Source organism: Epinephelus fuscoguttatus, linkage group LG8 (genome assembly GCF_011397635.1).
Source record: "Epinephelus fuscoguttatus linkage group LG8, E.fuscoguttatus.final_Chr_v1".
Taxonomy (NCBI): Eukaryota; Metazoa; Chordata; class Actinopteri; order Perciformes; family Serranidae; genus Epinephelus; species Epinephelus fuscoguttatus.
In genome coordinates, this window is record NC_064759.1 from 35,519,564 (window position 1) to 35,541,121 (window position 21,558).

At 43.7% G+C, this 21,558-nt stretch overlaps 1 protein-coding gene across 2 annotated transcripts in view; it reads left to right on the plus strand.

Moving 5' to 3' along the window:
* The window catches only part of zfpm2a (zinc finger protein, FOG family member 2a), a 137,458-nt gene that overhangs the window by 111,915 nt on the left and 3,985 nt on the right, over nt 1-21,558 (plus strand). For both annotated transcript variants that reach the window (XM_049584529.1, XM_049584530.1), the window contains exons 6-7: nt 20,339-20,545; nt 21,204-21,431. In XM_049584529.1, the coding sequence (XP_049440486.1) occupies nt 20,339-20,545; nt 21,204-21,431 (435 nt within the window). The remainder of the gene's footprint in view (nt 1-20,338; nt 20,546-21,203; nt 21,432-21,558) is intronic.

Below are 21,558 nucleotides of genomic sequence, written 5' to 3' on the forward strand. Positions count from 1 at the left end.
TGAAGAGTGCAGCGCCAAAATGACTTTTTCACATGACACCCCCCCACCACCACCACCGCCCTTCCACCGCCACCCTCCCCTTCCTCATCCATTCCCATATGAAAACATGTAGCTGGGGCGTAATTGCTTGAACGGGGCACAAAGACGGAGACAGAGCCGTCACCGAGGGGACTGAGGTTTCTCCCAGGCGACAGACCGGGAGGCCAATCAAAGCCAGCGATGAGCAGTCTGTGGTTGTGATCATTCTCCTGAATATATACCATTAGTCTCCTCAGAAAGTCCCAACTCTTTCAGCAACTGTGTAACTTCCTCATTTCTACTCACTTTGTTTGGCTACTATACTCACGAGTCAGTCCAGAATCAGACTATCCTGCCATCTGCAGCTCCACTTTCATCCCAGTAATGGCTGTGTTTATGTTTATTTAGTTAATTAGGGGGATATTTCTCACTTTCAAATTGATACTTTAATCATTGCAGCTGAGCTTGAGGTGAGTTTTAAGTGTATTTAAAGCAGTTAAGAGTTGATATGCATCATTATATTTCAAAATGTTCCTTTTTTTCTTCTTTCTTCTCTGTCTTCTTACAGTTTACAGCCAAAATAAGTCTTTCACAAATCTATATTTTGGTCTATACTTCCAAATTAGGCTATAGTGTGGGTGCTTTGTTTGCACAGGCACTATGAAAGGGTTTTTTCTTTTTTTGATGGCAGAGGGAAGGCCTCTCTGCTAAATTATTTACATGACAAGATAGTCAAGCTGCCAACTTTTGCAATTCTATCTCAGACTGCATATAGCAGAGGAATAACGTAATTTCCCTCAGACAAGATTTTCAGCAGAGATTCCCCCAAAACATCAGACCTTTCCCAGTTCGCAGCAGAGACTCCCGTATCAGTTGAAGATACCATTATCAGTCTCCGGTTCGAGATTCTATTCAAAAAGACAAGGAGGGATAGAGGCTAATATTGTCATAAGATGCTCTGTGTCACTCCCAAAATGCATGGAGCACTGGGAGATTCGGCAGTTGCGGAGTCCGCTCCTCAAACATTTGCTCTCCTCCCACATCTCTCTAAGGACGCAGCGCTACAAACTGGCTCCTGCAGATGCACTCCAAATAGCAGGCTGTTCATCATGCAGTGTAATAGAACAGGCTCATTCCCCAGCTTCCCCAGCCCCCCCACCCCAACAATCCCCCTGCCCATGTACCCCCCTCCGCCTCTTCCCCACGTCCACCGATGCTCCTGCTGGCCCTACATCCCATCGCAGCACTCCGATATCAATCAACAGCAATGAGGCTGGCTCCAGCTTCCTCATCATCCCAAACAACGGCGTGTCGCCCCTGCCCAGGCGCCGCCACACCCCAGCAAAGATGGCCGGGATGCCGTGCAGGACGGACGGACAGACAGGGAGGCAGGCAGACAGACACGTGGCCATGTGATTTCAGTGTAATTTTGGAAAGCATATTGTCTAATTTTGCCATCTGTCCGGGAGGGAGCGATGGCAGCGTGGAGCTCATTTGCCGTCTGCTTGCTTTATTGCGGCTATACAGAACAAGTTTTTGGAGCAGGATGCAGGCCCGGGTGTGCAGCCCACTGGAGCTGGGAGGCGTGTCGATGCAGGCATCAGGTTCCCGCCACTCCATCATGGGCTACTGTGCGTCTGACATTCAGAGACATGTGCAAAATACCTCAGAATGAAACCTCTGATTCAAGCGCTGTTGCTTCAGTTATAGATGTAAACAGCAAAGAAGTTAAACATGCAGTCTGAGAGCAAACTCTTGAGTGTTTGCCGTCCTCAAGTTTCCGAGAACAAGTTGGGAAAATGTTTCGCACTCTGTGACAGTTTTGAGTTTCTGTCATACCACCAGGCCATTATGAATTTGGTCCAGTTTGCGGCGAATGGTCATATAGACACACACACACACACACACACACACACACACACACACACACATGCATCGCTGTCACACATTGTGGATCACGTCTGGTTCAGCTGCTCCTTGGCTCTGACATTAATACAGAGCAGATTGGTGGAGATCTGCAGCCCTTGTTGTTTGATCTTTCCTCCTCTTGCCACATTTCCTGGCACTGCCCCCCTGCCACACCGCGTGGCGCAGGCAGGACTGGCATGGCCTCAACGTGCCTGCCAGGTTTGTTCTCTGTCTTCTTCCCCTTCCAACTTATTCCCTTATGCCCGCTCCATGGATTCAGTTCTGCAAATTACAAGAGCTCCCCTACCCCCAGCGACAGCCCGGATTCAAGAGACCTTCAATCTACCAGTTTGTCTTCTTCAGAAAGGAGTGTTGCTACCTCGGCCTCCGATGTGTCACTCGCTTGCTTCTTTACATGATAATTGTCCTCTGCACTGAATTAGGTTATTGTCCTCGTTCTTGTTTCCAAGTTTAGCTAAAACATACTCTCTCTGAAAATCTTTTAGGTACAAATTCTTCTACCAAATACTAGAAGTATTAAGCTGTGAGGCCATGACTAAACATTAGATAGCGACCTCACCTGAGAACAAAAGACATCCCTTAGCCAACAGCAGCCACAGACTCAACTTGAACAAACACTGTATTCTCTTATCAAGACCCCCCCACCCCCACCCCCCTCCCATTTTCTATTTACCCAGGACTGTCATTTGGCCTGTAATGCCTTGAGTCTCAATAGAGAAATTGTTTAAAATGTCACAATCGAATGTATGAATTAAAAGCAAATACATCTTAGAGGTAAAGGCAGCATCAGTGCCTCCTGTATAATCTGAAGTATTTGTTCAAAGAATAATGTCTGGAAGCGCCACACAATAGTGTCCTTTCTCTGTCATTCCTCCCTGGGTTGTGATCAGGATGGGTGGGAAAAAAGCACAAGCTAATTTGGTAATAACACTGCCTCGTGATGTCGGCACCCAATTTGCACGGTCTATCTGCCATTTTACAACAATCTGCCTTCCCTTTTATGAATCGGCATCAGATCTCAGCCTTATCTTCCCCCCTTTTTTTGCGTTAACCACTTCATTTGTGACTAATGGCACACGCGCGATCGTTATCGTTCTAATTTATTCCAAGTTTAAGATGAAGGGCCGGATAAGGTGTGAGAGACAATAAGTTGAAAAAGCCAGTGTGATGCCTCAGTTAATGAGGCACATCGTCTTTTTTTTTTTTTTGGCGCCGCCGGGGTCAAAAGCAGAACGCATGCTGATTGAGAGAGAGGGGAGGAAAACTGAGATGGCAATTCAGAAAAAGAGAGAGCAGAGAGGGAGGGAGGGTGAAGCAGGGTTTTCTTCAGTGAAAATCAGCTTTTGAAGGAGATATAAGATCATCAGAGCTTTGAAATAGAAGCTCAGTTAGCACCTGGAGATGAGGGTTAGCTGAGGCCTTCACGGGAGACACTGACTCTACATGGATATGGCTGATGTCTAAGCTCAGGTAGCTCCACCTTCAAATAGACTGGAGTGAATCAGATGTGACTATTCCAGCTCAGCTGCCAGAAGAAAATGTTGGCACTATGTATTTCTGCAAACTACGAGTACATTACATTAGCACATTTCAATTGTATCACATCAACATTTATAAAGTGACATAATAGCTGCATACCACTGTTTGAGAGCAACAAACAACAAAACCAGTTGTTTTTTAGCGAGAGAAAATTGCAAGTTTGCCGAGACAACACTGCTTTTTCAGTCGAGATGTTGGCAAAAAAATCAGTTGTTTAATATCCAGACATTGCTGCTTTTCCAGCTGGGATAGTGTTACAAAAATCGGTTGTATTTTGCCAAGACAGTGCTGCTGGTCGGGCTGGGATATTGCCACAAAAATCAGTTGTTTTTTCCCCACACGTCACTGCTTTTCCAGCCAGGGTAGTGGCACTAAAGTAAGTTGTTTATTGCCCATACATCACTGCTTTTCCTGCTGGGATAGTAGCATGAAATGTGGCTGTTATTTCCAAAGGCATCTTTCCTTTTTGACGTGGTATTGTGGCACAAAAATGTGTTGTCCTTTGCCGAGACATCTCTGCTTTTCCAGCCAGCATATTGGCACAAATATCAGTTGTTTATTGCACAGACATCACTGCTTTTCTGGCCAGAACAATGGCATGAAAATCGTTAGGTTTTTGCAGAGACATCACTGCTTTTCCGGCCTGGATATTGGCACGCAAATCTGTTGGGTTTTTGTTTGTTTGTTTGTTTGTTTTTTTGCCGAAACATCAAAGTTTTTCCAGCTGGGATAGTGGCACAAAAAGTGCTTGTTTTTTTTCCCCGACACTTCACTGCTTTTCTGGCTGGGATCATGGCATGAAAAGTGTTTTTTTTCCCGAGACATTGCTGCCTTTTCAGCCAGGATTGTGCCCCCCAAACAGGGTTTTTTAAGCTAAAATATGACTTTTTCCCAACCAGGACTAAGTGGTATTTATGCCTAAACCTAACTTTGCATTGACCACAGCGTTGTTGAAACGTAAAGTTTCAGTATATCCACTAGATAACAATGTCCAAATGTAACATGTCCAAGGTTTGCAAAATGTACAATGCTATTAATTTTTTCAGATGATTGGGAGACTATTCAGAGTGAGCTGTTAGCATAAAATCCAGAGTCCCTTAACAATCTTAAACTAGACTTTTTGTACATTTTTATTTGTTGGATGTTATTTCTTAGCACATTTTGTGGAACTTGTGTTAAAACAGAATTTTGTCTGTTTCAGTGACCTTCGTAAGTTTTTAGTGGTTTGCACCTTTAATAGACAATACAGATTTTGAGCATGTGTAGATGGATGTTCAAATTGTTCTGAGTTAAAGCTGTTTGGCTACCAGGGTTAAAATTGATTTTCAAAGACCAAACTTTCATTTGTGTATTTACAGTTTGCCTGAATATCTTTGAATTGATTTTTTTTCCATCAAGGTCTCCATATTTAAAAGGATATATTTTAAATGAAGGCATCCCACAGATACATAACTAATGATGAACACCATTCATGGGTTTGGCTACTCTTCCCTCTCCATCCGCGGAAGAATGAAAAACGGCTCTCAGGAGTGAACATAGCGTCTCCTAATGTGAAACACAGGATCAGTCTGTCTCTCAGGCCTCCTGGGCAACATATGGAGCCCTCCAAGTTAGTGTTCAACTTCCCAACGGCTGTTGTGAGAAGTGCTGCACTAACTGCAGCCCTCAGAGAGCTAATTAGAAACCCTTGTGCATAAACCTTGCTTGGAAGTTGCTGTGGGCTGCACCAGCCCAACCACGGCAGGATCTGTGCTGCCTGCAAGATAATAAACAAAATTTGCATATAATGTCAACGTTTGGCAACCTTCAGTGATGGCCTAGATGCTCTCGTGGCAGCCTTTTGAAACGCATCGATCAAAAAAGTTTGGGCAAAACGTCTGATCATTTACAGCCTTTTGTATGTGAGGGAGATGTTTGGATTAATTCAGGCGTCTTTCCATTAGAATTCTGGATGCCTAAATCCTCACTAATTATCACTCCCACCCTCCAGTGGTTTAAACTTGTGATTTGTAGCAGATAAAAAGCCCCACATAAGAGATCCCTACAATACATATTTAGCTGCGGAGTAATTAAGCTGTATTAGACTTCATTCATACCTGCCAGAGTGTAATACTGCACTGTTACACAGTGACGCTTTCAATTAATGAAAACGTCTAAACCAGCATACATCTGGGATCACTATGCAGGGCCTAGCACGACTGTATTTATCATGCGCTGTAAGCCAACACAATTACACAGACCTAACATAGTAATTGCGACGTAGCAGCTCTTACAATGGTAGAAATGGAATTACCTTGACAGAAAGCGTTACAGGGAAATGGAAGAAGAGGAGGAAAGGAGGGAGAAAAAAAAGAAAAAGGCACAACCTTTTACCGAACTGTAAATCATGCTTCACTTTTAAGAGGTGGGAAAATAAATAATGTCTGAAAGTGCAATGATTTCAGTGATTTAGGGGAGCTTTTGAGAAGCGTATTACTAGAGGTGACAGCTTGTGGGAGATAGGCAGGTTGTGTTAAGAGGAAAGGATAAGAGGCTATGACATTATGTCTGCAGGGTTAAGGTGTCAGAGTCAAAGCGTGAACCACTATTACTGGATCAATACTTCTCAGTTTTGCACTTATCTCTGGCCCGATGGTTAGCAGCAGCTTTTCTGGATATACACAGGGACTAAATGCCACTACTGAGAGGGGGACTGCATACCTGCTTCTGCAACTGGAGAGGAGTATTGTAACAGGAAATGTTAAATATTTGAGCTTCTGTCTGCAGGAAATGTTAAATTCTCCACTGAGTTGACTCCTGAGTTCAGCAAAGGCTGAATAAAGATCAGCAGCAAAGAACAGGGTTTAGGTTTCGTTTCATCTTTGGGGGGGACACGTGAAATGGGAGGGTGGGGGGTGGGGGGAAATTTTGAAGGACAAACACTCAATTTCTTGAATTCTTCTGAATTTTCTGCATCAATTAATGGTGGAAATGTCTTAAATCTCATCAAAATAAAAGTCCTCTGCTACTTTAATGTTTTTAGGGGGGGGCTGAAAAAAGCACATGTTCTAAATGTTAAGGTGGATGTGGCCTCTGGGTCCCCCTGAAATCTACACCTGTGCACACAAGTCATTAACAATCAAAAATGTAAATATACAATCATGTAACTAACTGTTCAGCTATAATATCTGTAAGTTTGTACACAAATAAATGCAAGTACACACATGTACCTGTGCGGCATGTATGTACTGACCAATGCAGACAAACTGATGTGCAGAAACATGTCATTTTTATGCACATATGGGGATTCAAGGCACAGAACAACACAATATTATATTTCAACATTTCTTTTTAATTTTTGGAAAGGTGTTTAAAAAATAAATAACGCTGCAGTTTTTGTTTAAATACACATTATGTTTGTCAAGTACTGCTGCTGAAATGTGTCCTAAAGGAAAGTGAAGTTCATCCTTTATGCTTTAGGTATAAAGACAAAAGTTGTACACATGTCATGTCCGCTCCCGCACAGGAAAAAGAAACATTGTCACAGTCAGAAACAAGAAAAAAAAGTGTGTACTTTCAAGTCTTTCATTAAACTTCTGAAGCCTCTGAGTTAATCCTTGCTGTACATAGAACAAAAACTCAGCATTCAACAATTTAAAAAAGCCAAGAGAAAGAGAGAGAGAGAAGAGAAGAGAGGGAGAGAGAGAGATGAGGAGGAGGTGGTGGGGACTGGCCTGATCGCTACATATTCATATTCCTATGCAGGCGTTATCACTTAAAAGGCTTTCTAATTACAACAACAAGACAAAAACTCCTTGGATTCCTTCCAGACCCGCTAAATGATAAAATAAGCTTGCACTCTCTCTCCTTCTTAATCTCTGCAAAGCACCTTGGAGCCTCATCTCCCAAATACAGGCGAATGAATGTGAAAATGCCATTTAGAGATGCAGGTGTGACATTTGATAAGAAACTTCTGGATTAAATATGTTCTGCTAATGAGGAACCCAGCTACCCCATCAGGGCAAACTATTGGTGGGATTGTGTGCGCGCTGATAACATTCCGCACGCAAACATCCAAATTCATTATTAATAAACAGCCGCAGTCTCTCTATCACACAGAAAGTCTGGATCCTTCAGTGGAGAGACAGGGATGTTGCGTCTCATTAGGAGAGGCTAAGGAAAAGAAGGGGGAGGTACGGGCGGGGTAGGGCTGTATGTGGCGGGGTAGGGGTATCAACTGTTTTCATATTTAGCTGTTTGGGGCTTTTTTTGGGGAGGAGGGGGGAGGCAATTTCAAAGCGTATGTTAATGGTGCATTGAATGTTGGAACAAAAGGGTTGAAAGTTTCAGGGGATCTGGCAGTGAATGTAATTCTCTGGCTATAGCTAATACGGAAAAGAGGGGATAGCAGGCTAAGCCATTGGTGCAGTAGACTGGGAAGTCCCTGGCCCCAGCTTGACATTTATAACGATTTGGAGAAGATTAAAGCCGTATTACTGCTGTAGTCCATAATGTGTCTCTGTAATGAGGTGTGAGTGCATTACCGTCCTGCGGAAGTTAGCAGCTGTTTCAGACCTTTGAAGAGAAAGACACAGAGAGAGCGCTTTCAAAGAACATGGATACTTGACTGTACTGTGGTCATCTCCAGTGAAAGGCTCTGAGGCTGGGAGCCGGAGTGAGAAAGGACTCCAGAGGCCTGCCAGTGGAAGCTGAGGCTGCCACCGTTGAAGACTTGTCAGTCTAAACCAGCTTAGTTCAGCCAGCCAGCAAAGTGTCTCAGACTGACAGGCAGCACTTTGTTATTCGGACCAGTAACTGGAGGTCCATGTCTGCCGCCTGGAAATATTTTATATTCAAACAGAAATTAGAAATGGAATGTGTTATTTCAGGCACAGCATATAGCAGTGCACTTTTTTTTAAGGTGCATACAAACTCAAAAACAGCTTTAGGAATTCTGCCAGCTCTCTGTTTTGACAATTATTATTTTGGCCTGGTGGCTCCCCCTTTTTTTTTTTTTTTACAGTACATAGTAAAAAGGACAGTGGTGCCAATTCTAAAGCCAGCCACGGGAAAATGAATATTCTAAAAGGTGTTAAAAAATGCATGCGTTATCTGCAAAAATAAAAAACACAGGTAATTTTTTTGCGTTAGCGTGTGCAAATGAAGGTTGCAGGTGTCGTCCGTCCATTTAAACGCTCTTTATGATGTTAATTAGTTGTTAGCGTAATTTTCCAGCCTCCGCCATCAAGCGTGAGAAGTTCAGAGACCTGCTGTTAACTGAGAGTCAGTGCCATGGCACCGTTTCAAGAGCTCCCAAACAGGACGGCCAGTGATAACGAACAGGTGATGGGGCCTGATGCCTATGGCAGCAGGATATTGCAAAAGACAATTGAATTCGTAGGGAGAAATGAATCTTCCGGACAGCATATCAAATGTTAAAACAACACACATTGCATGCAATTTGCTTATGCAGAAGGGTGATAAAGTGTGCTTATTTAAAAGATAAACAAAGGGGGGATCTAGTGCAGTAAATTGTGCATGTGTGTTTATTCCCTATGAGTAACGCCAGAGGTTTATAGTCCCAGACACAGGCAGCCGTGCTTTATGGCTCCTCTGTTTGTGTGATAGCAGTATTTATGATATTGGAATTTATGTTGTACTGTGTTCACACTGTCTGTGTGCTAGTGGTGGTCTGTATTTAAATGCACTTAAGCAGATTTGGTGTTTGTCTTGTGTTTGACTGAAAGCCTTTGAATGATGTCAGTTTTAGCAAGAGGTCAGATTCATTATCCCCTCGTGCTTCACGCGAGAACCAGGCCTCCCAAGGTTAAATTCAACATTCCAAGTTTTTTCTCGAGGAGTGAAAGCCGTTCGGATAGAAAGGAGTTTCATCTCCTCAGCCCCCTGCTTCAGCTAATCTTAACCCCTCGCAATGACATTTCCACTCCGGTTCCTCCGACTCCAGACATATTTGCTCTCCCTTGCTGCTTGTGTCCTGTTAAGATTTAAACAGCAAACATAAAATGCGGCAAGATAACCTGCGAGAGAGAAAAAAAAAAAAAAAAGCTTTGGAGAGACTTGACTCCGAACATTATTTTAAAGACCAGATCTGAGAGCTGCGGCGCAGCAGTCGGGAGCGATTATCTGCTGTGATCCCTCTCCGATGCACCAAAGTCATTCATCTGCCGATCCTCCACCCCCCGCACACACACGCGGCCCCTATGCAAAGGCAGACCCCTAATCATGTCGACACCGTGTGTCAGTGCCGTGGATGAGCAAGGCCTAGAGATGAGAACGGCTCTGTAAACATGGGCAGGCAGCAGGGAGCTTCCCTCTCCCCCCACGCTGCTCGGAATAAGCAAACGGGAAGATTTAGGGATTTTGCCGGGGCCCAACTTTGTAGTATCGGCTCAGGGTCTTTTTCGACGTTTTCCGGGGTGCTGCCTATGGGATATTGTTCTTAGCTTATGAAGTGCCGCCCGCCCGTTATAAGCTGTGTGTCTTTTGTCAATAGTATTACAATTTTGGAGCTAAATGTTCTTCTTTTTTTCCTCCCTTTGGATTTAACTCTTCAGTTTCTGCTGTGGTCCACATACTGTCTACAGATTCTGTCATTGACCTTTGCTGTTGACCTCTAACATTCAGATTAACCACCAGAATCTTTATGAGGAACTCTTATTATACAGCTGCAGCCATTCTCATTTGACCTCTATATTCATTGAAGTCAACTTTTTTTCCACAGCACTGTCGATTATGAACTATCATGACAGACTAGTAAATCTAGTGTGCATCAACTATGTGCATTCCATAAACGGGCTAATACAATTGGCTGTATCAAATGGGATGTATATTAACAAGTCTACTGTGCTCTCTCCCCTGTCAGGATTCTATTATGGAGCATGCTCCCGCCCCTTGTTTTGATACAGCGGTAATTTAAAGACCGATCTTAATTGACTTATTTTTTCCGCATGTCTGTCGGAGCTTGTGCATGCACTGCAATAAGAGTCTTGTTTCTTTATTGGGCCACACACAATGTACTGAGTTCAATTTTACCATTCATAATGAATGCAGCCTCGCCATTCAAATGCAGCCATAAGCACACAGCAGATAAGAATTTAATTAAATGTAGATTAAAACCAAACAGGAAAACACACTGGCTGATAATTTTTTATCACGTCCCCTGGTCATATTTTTTCCCCCCCTCATACTTTCGACTTGTTCTTCCTTGGGCTACATCTTTTCAGCTTGCCAAAAGTGGCGAAACACCTCACACATCTCACCGTGGCGCCGTGAGATTGTGTAAAATGCAAAACGAGGGGCGGTCACACGATTAATCAGAATCCTCGTGTCTGGGGAGGATGGAGGCTGGCGGAGGATTGAGGGAGGGGGCGTACAGGGGTGCAAGGAAGGAATTAGTTGCTTCATCCCAAATTTGCATCATATTCCAAAGGACAATCCCAGCACTGTAGGCAAGGGGAAACATATCTCGCTCTCTGCAGGAACAATTAAATATTTTTCTACAATGCGGAATAAATGTCACCTTCAGTATCAAATTGTCCATACTTGCTAAACATGGTGTTACAGTGAGTGCCTGGAAAGCATGCCCGAGCAGGGAGAAACCACTATTTTAGATGTGGACCACAGCCTCAGCTAACATACTGTAACACACATTCAGGAGCTGTTCACCTCAGGCACTAATAGTGTGTTGAACTCCACTGGGGATACCAGTGAGCAAGAGACAACTGCAGCCTTGTCAGGGATTTCCCACTATTGAACCCGGGTGCTCAGTTACATATTAAATGCATATTTTTTAAAGGTTCGCATACTGCTAGAATTTCCCTCGGTCATGTGTTTTAATTATTATGAAAACAGACTTCTCAAATATCAAAATCAAAATGCAGTCCTGGTGTTAATGCTCAAGTATTTAGATTTTTTTTTTTCCAGAAGAAATACATTAATTTCCAACCATCTGGTGTACTTATCATGTAGCATATTTCACTTGCATCCAGCTTTTCTAACAGTTTCAGACAGCTGTTGGCTTCAACATTTACCTGAATGACTTGAAAGATAAATCCTGCTCTTCAAATGACTGTTTTTTTAATCAGAGGTGATGGTCTCATCTTCTGCATGCATACACAGATTCTCAGTGATGTGCTCAGAGTGGAAAATACCAAATTTGCATGATTGTAAATTTGAATTTGCTACAGTAGTAACACAAGTGTTGCTGCAGCAGAAAGGTTAGAAACATGCTCTTGGTAACATGGCAGTGGACTTTAGCACTCGTGCCATCCCCGCCACCTCCACAGCGGCCGACACCGCCGTGCCGCTGCCTGCCTGGCTGTGCCCGTGCCCGCCTGCCCACCGTGCTGGTGCTGCAACTCAGTTCCACTCTATTACCCTCACGCAGGCGATTGGCCTTTTCTGTGGGGAAAAGAGCAATTTCCTGTCGCAGTCTGTTTGATCAAGTGCTAAACCCTTGTGATCAATAGAGAGACAGATGTCGGCTCCAGATGGCCGCGTGGTGATACCTGGGGCAGCGCGGGGGCTTGCCAGGACGACAGAATGGCAATGAGCAAGGGCAGCGGCTGTGCTCCCGATGCACCAGCCACCGAGACACAATGTGACAAACGCAATTAGGCCTTTTAGCTGCAGATTATTTATTTCTCTTGCAAACCGACAGAAAATTTAATTAGCACATACTTTAAGCAATATGTAGAATTACAGGGGTGCAGAGACAGAGGGCATGCTGGGATGTTGCACCGGTGACTGGTGTGTGTATGTGTGTGTCAGAGTGTGTGTGTGTGTCTGTATTCTTTCTGTGTATTGCTGTGCTGGGAACACCGAATTAGCATGCCTGTATATAAGGCACAGAAACACTTTGCAAAAGAGAACTGTGTATGTTTCAGGGCACAAATCATGTAGAAAAACACATAAATTCATAAATTCCATTCCTCATGACCAGATCAATAATGTTGAATTTCAAAATGGATGACAGGTGCATCTCTCTGGCTCTCTGTCCTTCTGGAGAGGAAAAAATAACTGCCAGCACCAGAAGGCCAAAATAGACCTTTCCAAAGAGGAGAGACAGAGGAGGAGAGAGGCTCCCATTTTTTAAACGGCAAGCATTTGCATTAGGGCTGGCATCCACCATACACCCCCCCTCTCCACACACACACACACACACACACACACACACACATACATCCACACACTTAAAAAACACACACACACACTGACTGGCCAGCCAGCCCATGTGGCGTAGGGCCGGAGCCATGTTGGAGGAACCACTGAGGCGCGTGGCAATGGCGCGCCGCTCTCCCAGGAAAACCAAGCTCACCGGTGTTGGCCCTCCGCCGTTCACCTGCTCCCGCCGAGGCATGATGGGTAGGGGGACATGGGCCACGGGGCCGCAGCTGGAGGGGAGGGAGGGGTAGGGTCTGCTGCGGTGCTCAACACAGCGGCGCCCTGTCATGAGGGGTCTTCTGGTCCCATTAGCAGGGCTTGGTCAGGACGGGCCCCCAACCAGCCTGCCGCCGCAGCGGGGGCCGCAGTAAACACATGTCGACTGGCCACAACCAGGACACAGGCAGCACTACCCGCAGAGAAGGATAGCTAATAGAGTGCTCAATGGGACAAACCTGTCCAAATAAAGAATAAAGCAGTGTGGAGCGGAGAGGAGAGGAGCCAGTCAGAGCTTTCCTTTAATAGTCTACTCCACTTTACTGTGGACAGGGAGGAGCTGACTGTGTGTGGCAGCTAATGAGGGAGAACAGCTTTGTACTGTAGGAATGTGTAGCTGTTATTGTCTCAGACTGACAGCACAGAACTCACATGTGTTACCTGCGATATAGGAAGTGTAAAATGTTCTCATTTGCTGAGGACGTTTTATTAGTTTGGAGAAAAAAAATGAAAATGTTTTATTTAGATACAGGATTATTTTTTTTGAGCATCCTAAAATATTTTATTTATTTTTTCAAAAGGTGATGTTTGGAGTGTTAAATATTCCTCCATTCAATGAATTTCAGAAGGAAATAAATAAATTTGTATAAAATAATAAAAATCTAAATATTCAAGCTTGGCATGGCACTCTAATAGAGAAAAAATAGCTGCTAATTCACATTTCTAATTTTGTTCCTCTCTCAAAATTATTACAACACTATTACCAGGCAAACATCCCCCTGCCAGTATCGTTCTCACTGTATTGAAAGAGCTACACGAGTCTCCAGAGACCAGTCACAGAAACGTCTTTTTAATTTCAAAGTGAAACATTTAATTTTTACTCACTAAAACATTTGCTGAATCACATCATTGCTACATTTTTTTCCATCTGTTTTTTGTGTGTGTGTGTGTGTGTGTGTGTGTGTGTGTGTGTGTGTCTTCAAACAGTTCATAAACGTGTGTTGAATGACATTGTTCGGTGCTGTGCTGCTTTTATGTCTTTGTTGCCTGTGAATGTATACTATAGAGAGAGCGGCATGTACGAGGCTCCCCTGGGAGGACTTTTTAATTTGTGGATTCTGACCCGCGTGCCATTCGCTCGAGGCCATCCATGAGCTCTCGGTACTGGCTATATCTGCAAAAACACTTGATGCTAAAATTAGTCTGGACGCTGTGGTGCAAAAGGGGGGAAATCTGGGGGTTTGGGGTGTCAGGCAAGACAAGGCAAGTCAGGGCTCTGTAAATACATATTTACTGTTACAGTATTTATTTCTCTGGAAAACAGTTTTTTTTTCTTGCTGCAATTTTGAAATTTTAGAGTCAAATGTAAAATGTGTTAAAAAGTGATAAAAACATTCAGGCATGCTTGATTACTGCCATTACAGAAATGCAGCGACCACAGACAAAAGATTATTAAACATAAAAAAAAATAATCATAGACCATTTTAGTCCCACATTTACGCTTACATTACGAGGTAATTTCCAGGCAAGTTAAAAGAAGGTCAGAAGAATGCCTTTTGATCCAAATACATTTCTCACGAGAGTAAGATCTTTAGCACCTACCTGCAAGGATGTATAGGCAGACTGGCGTCTATGCTGCTCTGCCATGTCTGAGGCGTCTCTGCATCATCACAGCAAAAACATCAACCTGCTGCAGCTTGAGCATGAGAAGAGTGCCTCCTAGTGGCCGAGACGAAACATGAGAAGGAGGAGGTGGAAGGGAGTGAAGGAGAGATAGAGTGGGAGAGAGTCAATCTGTGTCAGTGCCTTAGTGAAATAATAGTAGAGTCAGCTAATTCTAGTTTAGTGTACCGTCAATAATAGTAAGCTTGTTTGACCCTGTGAATGATGTTCCCGCTCAGGTCTAACTCAGCGTTTTCCTCCCTGCGCCTGCTTGCTTGCTCGGGATTGTGATGGCGAGCTTGACAGCCATGAGTCATCCTAATGTGTTCAACTCTGATGATCCAGAAACAGTCCAAATATTTACCAGTATTCATGAGGAAGGTTTGTTTAGTGTTTTGTTGCAGCACCGTCTGCTGTCAGGTGCAGATACAGATATTATTCATCCCACAATTTGTGATAAATATTTTCACAAGATCCAGGGGAAGTTGGCTGGGAAGTTGTGATTTACTCCTACAATGATAAAGCTTTGTTAAAAAAAAAAAGTGGTGGTTAACAACACAGAGCTACTTGATATTCGCAGGTGCGAGGAGCTTGTTCCCATTTGACCAGAAGGAGTTGGAGCTGATTTGAAGACAAGAAGAGTAGAGGTCTTTAATTACAACCCTCTCTGTGGCTTCAGGCACCACTAGCCTCACTTCACAATTAAGACCAGCAGTTAGCGCAGAGCCAATAGGCAGAGACGAGGACTTAAAGGAGCAGAATTACCAAACCAAGGAAAAAAGAATAAATCAGGCTTGACAAAGGAAATGACACACTAAATCTGGTGATACAGATTCAAAACTTTTGCTCTTTAAAACATATAAAATAGTCATCCTCTTCTCAGCCTCTCCTATTTCTGAAAGTGCACCTTTGTAATACATGACCCCACGATGCATTCAGGTAACGCCAACGGGCCACTGTTAGTTCTCCCAGAAGCCCCATTCAACCCCTCCCATAATATGTGGCTGTGGTGCAGTGGGACTGTACTCCAGTGCTGTAATGGCCTCTGCAACGGTAATGTGTTTGGACAGATGGGAGAGGCAAGTGCTGATGTGCTTAACTACGCATTTTACAGCTAAACTATTAAAGAGTTGTGCTGTTTACACACCAACATTTGAATACCTGTCTTCAGGCCAGTTTAATTATCCGGGCCCTTCTGTTATTTCTGCCGCTTTGTTGTCTCTCAGCTTTTGCACGAGGCATGAGAGATTTGTTTGCGGCTTCATTAAGATATGGTGGTGGTGGTAGCGGTTTGCAGGGAGCCAAAAAAAAGAAAAAAAAAATTTATTCCTGCTCAAGTATCTCATGCTCTATTCTCCCTGCCTCCCCCCATACATATACAGATACTGTACACATCCGTTTTCTTATAAAGTCATTTAAAGTGAGAAAATTAAAAAATGCCCTGTGATGCCTGCACTTTGAAATCTCTCGGGGCTTTAGGCAGAGGGGAGGGGACACGCGCCCCGAGTCCCTGTGATTCATCCTGAGACATTTGATTAGTTTATAAGTACTTATAGGAGGAAAGGGTTTGCATTATAATTTTGTTTCATGAATTCCTTCATATGTTCATCTTCAACTGCGTGTTCAAATAAAGCATTAATCAAAGAGAAGAGAGAGAAGAGGGCATTTAGCCAGCAGAGCCATAGTCTCAGGGCCTCAGTGAGCTGGTGGATATGGTATTGAGAGACTGTAGGAAGCAGTGGTTTTTAATTATCTGGACTACGTACAGGATGCCGTTTTTGATTGTTTTAATGAGGCAGCTGGCCTATTGTCTCCCCTTAATTCCTCCATTGTTTTTAGAATATGTCATAGTTCTTTATTCTTTTATCAGGTGCTCTGCAGGAGGATTTAGACAATAGCCTTCATTCCAACTGCATTGGCCACTGCACAAAGGCAGCTCACTGCAGACAGTTAGCAGGCAAACAAGTGCAAATCACAAGCTGCACTTTTCCCAGCCTTTCCCCCAGTTTCACGACTTACGCTTTTGGTCGCTCGCTCTAACTCTTGACCTCCTTCTCCCCTCCTCCTCGCTCTTTCTTTCATAAGGATCATGCCATTGTCATAGGTGGCTCACCTGTGTTTCTGTGATTTAAATCACCTGTCACAGAAAGGCTGTCAGAGGGAAACAGCCATGACCAATCTTTCCAGAGAGCTCCTTCATGTTTTTGTCTGTTGCCCACCGGACGCCTCAGTGCCGGCTGTTTTCTGCGCCTTGCGTCTCCATATGTGCATAAAAATAAAGTGGGTCTGCACATTTGGATGCATGGATCAGTACATAATTGCATTGTAGGTACGGATGTGTACTTGCATTTGTTTATGTGCAACCTTGCAGATAGCTGCACAGTTAATCACGTTTGTGTATTTGCATATTAGAGTCTTAAATGACTTGTGTGCATAGGTGTAGATTTCAGGGGGAGTGCAGGGGACACATCCCCCTCAATATTTCAAACATGTGCATTTGTGTCCCCCAATAAAAACTTGAAAGATGCATAGGGCTTTTATTTTGACAAGAGTAAAGACATTCACACTATAAATTGGTGCGGAAGAATTAAATGAATGCCCCCTGCATCTCATGCATGAAAATGACATGTTTCTGCACATTAGTTATGATGCATTAGTCAGTGCATACATGCACTGTAGGTATGCATGTGTAGTTGCATTTGTTTGTGAGCCATCTGCAGTGTGAATCACGTGTTTGCATATTTATGTTTCAGATTCCTAAATGACATATGTGCATAGGTGTAGATTTCCGGTGGATGCAAAGGACACATCCCCAGTAGTAGAACATGTTCATTTGTCTCCCCCAATTAAAACATGAAAGTAGCAGAGAGCTTTTATTTTGAAATTGAAATTTTAAATTGAAGACATTTACCATCATAAATTCTTGCAGAAAAGACATAAATTGGTGCATTAACAATAAATTGCATCTCCATATGTGCATGAATATTTCTGCACTATAGTTTGGATGCATTGGTCAGTACGTGCATGTGTATGTGTACTTGCATTTTTTGTGTGCAAACTGCAGATGTTATAGCCCAACAGTTACATTTTAGATTCCTTAATGACATATGTGCATAGGTGTAGATTTGGGGTGGGGGGTAGGGCACAGGGAACTAGCCCCCCTCAATATTTGGAACATGTGCATTTGTCTGATAAAGATATTTACAGTATGAATTGATACAGAAAGTGTTTGATGCTCAAAATTTTCTGGTGGAGGGCCCCATAAATAAAACCCCCAAATGTGCAAACCCCCTCCAAATGTGGAAACATATGAAATACCGATATAAAGCTCAGGATCATGATGCATTAGAGAATACAGAAGACATATAGATACAACATTCCAGTAAAAACTGTCACAAATCTGAGAGAAACAGCTGTGATTTCTAATTGTGATGACAATGTAAGTGTAGTTTAAACCATAATCCTGCAGCCCGAGCACATGTATCTTACCACCTTGTCTTGGTTGAGTGACTGTAACAAGTGCTGCCTCAGTGTTTTGTGCAGCTCAGTAAAACTGGGACATGCAGTCCTAAAACTCACTTCCAGCGTTCTCACACACAACAGATGGATCTGTAGCATTCTTGGCTGAAGGGATGCAATCTGAGTGCATATTCTGCTGTCAAAATGCAGTAAAAACATTTTCATCAGACTCCACATAATCTACTTCATTTCAGCTGAGGAGAGCATACAGTATCTTTGATTTGGATTGATCCAAAAAAACACTGATTTGTATCTGAGCATCAGGGCCTCGTTCATAATTCTCTTTGTAAGCTGAGCGCGTCTGAACTAAAAGATCCATTCGGAGGAGAGAAACTTTTGTGGCTATGGCTGCGATATATTCCCCGCCATTGTCGGTGGCAGTTTGTATCTACCTTGATGGTAACTTGGGCAGACAGTGGAGAGGAGTTTTGTTATTTTAATTAGGAGATAAAAATTCAAAGGGCCTCTCCAGGCAGTGTGTGGTATGACAGAATCAAAACGATGAAGTGGAGCGGCCTGAAGTGTGTGTCTCGTCACAGCAGATTGGCCGACAGATAGGCACTGCTCTTTAAAGTGGCGCTGACATGCACACGCTCACGCAGGCGCACACACACACACACACACACACACACACACACGTACACACATGCTCACGGGGAGGAAGCCTGCACACAAATGGGACTTTGAAAGATAGCATATTTTAATACTATTTCACTCCTTTGACACGTTTGTGCTGGTCTAATTTTCAGTGCTTCACCAGCAGATAGGAAGGGCTAGAAAGGTTTTAATCAAAACAGCGATGTGAAATATGAAATATTCAATTTTGAATTAAAATAATGGGGCAATTCATTCAGGAAACTTAACAATGATTTATACACAAGGCATGCCGTAATAGTGTAAAGTCATGGTGGCTCTGTTTTCATCAATTCCTAGTAAATCCACAGAAAAGTGGCTTGTTTTCATACACAGCCTTACTTGAGCACCTTCCCCGTGTCTACAGGGCGGTTTTAAACCTGGTGATTCATAGGTTTTGTGTAAACATGAGTAATCAGTGTTGCACATGTGTGGGGGCTTTCTCGCTGCGTCCCCCTGCCTTCACACCTCTCCTCAGGACTCTCTTTGTTCCACATCAGCCAGGGCTCAAATCACATGTCCCCTCTCAGCCTGACACTCCGTTGGTATGTTTGCACATCTTTGAAAGCTAACAGCGTGCTTTAATTAATTGTCCAGCTTTCCTCAGAAACAATGTCCTAATTCTGCCATTTAGCAGGAGCGTATCATAGTTTGTTGTTATCTCCCCAGCCAGATTTCTGTAAATAGTCATATTAAAAACTTTAATCTCTTCAATGGAAAATGAAGTGCAGCTGAAAAGCCTGTCATGTGCTGAGATAAATATTATCTAAGCTAAAACCTTCACTCTCTCCCGCCACCCCACCCCCCCACAAACCCCCCTTCCTTCCTCCCTCCTGCCCCCTCCCCCTTTCTCTGACTTAATGAATATGTTCAGAAGATTTCAGAGGAATGCTTAATCCCAAAACACAACAATCTAATAATATGAAGGACCTGTCTCAGTGTTGTAGCTGACAACAGCACTGTAGGCTACAGTTTACCCCAGCTGAGGTTTGCCTTGCTTCTGGATATGAGCGCTAGTAGCCTAAAAAGACGTTTGAGTGATAGTAAAAAGAAAGAATTTAACTTATAAAGGGTTTGATCACCCAATTTACAAAAACATATTTTCCCATTTACCTTTGGTTGGACAGTTTTGCTTTTATTTGAACGTGTTTTAGACAAGTGTCTGTGTGGAGGTGAATGGTATTTCATCTCTACTGCTCATTGCATTGAAAAATGACATTTAGAAAGTTAAAAAGCAGTTTGTCTTTCCAGAAACAGTGTGTCTCTGTCTGCAGACCTCACTGTGAACAGTTTTCATTGGAACTACAGAAAAAAAATTGTCCTTCTAAAAACTGTTGACAGCATCCTCTGTCCACTATCCAGAGTAATGTGGGCACTGATTTTGGAAAGACATGTTGCTGCTGAAATGTTTAAATGTCATTTTTCAGTTTTGTGAGGACCACAAACAAAATTCCACTCTCCTGTTAAAGCTACATACGGTTATGCAACACGCCATTGAAGTAGAGTCTTTGAGAAGTTGTGCACACCATCCACAAATATAATTTATGTTGCGTAACGCCCTGACATTTAAGTCCAGAATTACTCATGTGTACATGCAGCACAGCTTTTTCCTCTCTCGCAGCAAGCGTTTAAATGTCTCCTCTATCTGTGTTTTGTCCAGGTGGCCAACTATGGTGCACCACCACCAAGAACATGATGGAGGGCGAGGAGCTGGTGGCGTTTGCGGTGGACTTTGACTCGCGTCTGCAGGCAGTGAACCACATGTCTCTGAGCGAGGGCATGTACCCAGCCAGGCTGCTGGACAGCATCCAGCTCCTGCCGCAGCAGGCCGCAATGGCTTCCATCCTGCCCACTGCCATCGTCAACAGTGAGTGTCCGCACACCGACAAGAGTGCACGAGCACGGAGCTGGAACGAGACATGCTTTTGTTTAGACACGCACAATCGCACACGCATGCTCTTGTTCTTTCTCCCTTTCTGTCTCTCTCTCTCACACACACACACACACACACACACACACACACACACACCAGTCCACAGCCTGCACTCAGTCACCTGCTTAACAAGGAGCGTCGTCTCCGCCGGGCGTAGATTAACCCAGATGAGTCTCTGCACTGGAGATAAGAGCCATCGACCTTCAAGTTTTGGGTTCACATAAACACACTGAGGCTCGAACTAACGTGTTAATTGCAAAATACACGCCTCATGCAAATAGTGTGTTTGTTTACTTAGCGAGGGCTATCTGGGTTCAGCTCAACAGGGAGGCTTCTGTAAGCAGATGGTCCAGTGTTCTTGTTTGCCCTTGAGAAAGGGCACCAACCCAGTGGTAGCAACACAGCGATATGCAGCAGCTGAGGATTTGGTGGAAAAGCCTTTTAACGCAGGCTTTGAGAGTCAGAACTGTAGAAGTAGAGAAGAGGAGTATGCGTGTGTGCAAGCTCTTTATCTTTATGCATAAATATGAAAGTACTGTATATATCCTGATATCATGTCCCCTTTGTCCCATTCCTCTTCCCCCCCTTCCAGAGGACATCTTCCCCTGCAAGGCATGTGGAATTTGGTTTCGGAGCGAGAGGAACCTGCAGGCCCATCTGATGTACTATTGCAGTGGGCGACAGAGGGAGCCAGATACGGTGGTGGAGGAAAATGACACCGGCCCCCATCAGACCCCCAGTATGTGCCCCTTCCCACAGTGCAACAAGAGCTTCTCTGGAGCCAGGGCTCTGGAAATGCACTTGAGCACCTCACACAGCGGTGAGTGACAATGTCATGGATCAAAGAGCTTGTGCAGAAACCAGATTTTTAACAACAGATAAAAAAAAAACCCATTGTTTTAAATATTATGGTTTTTGGAAATGGCTACTTTCAATTCATTTTTCAA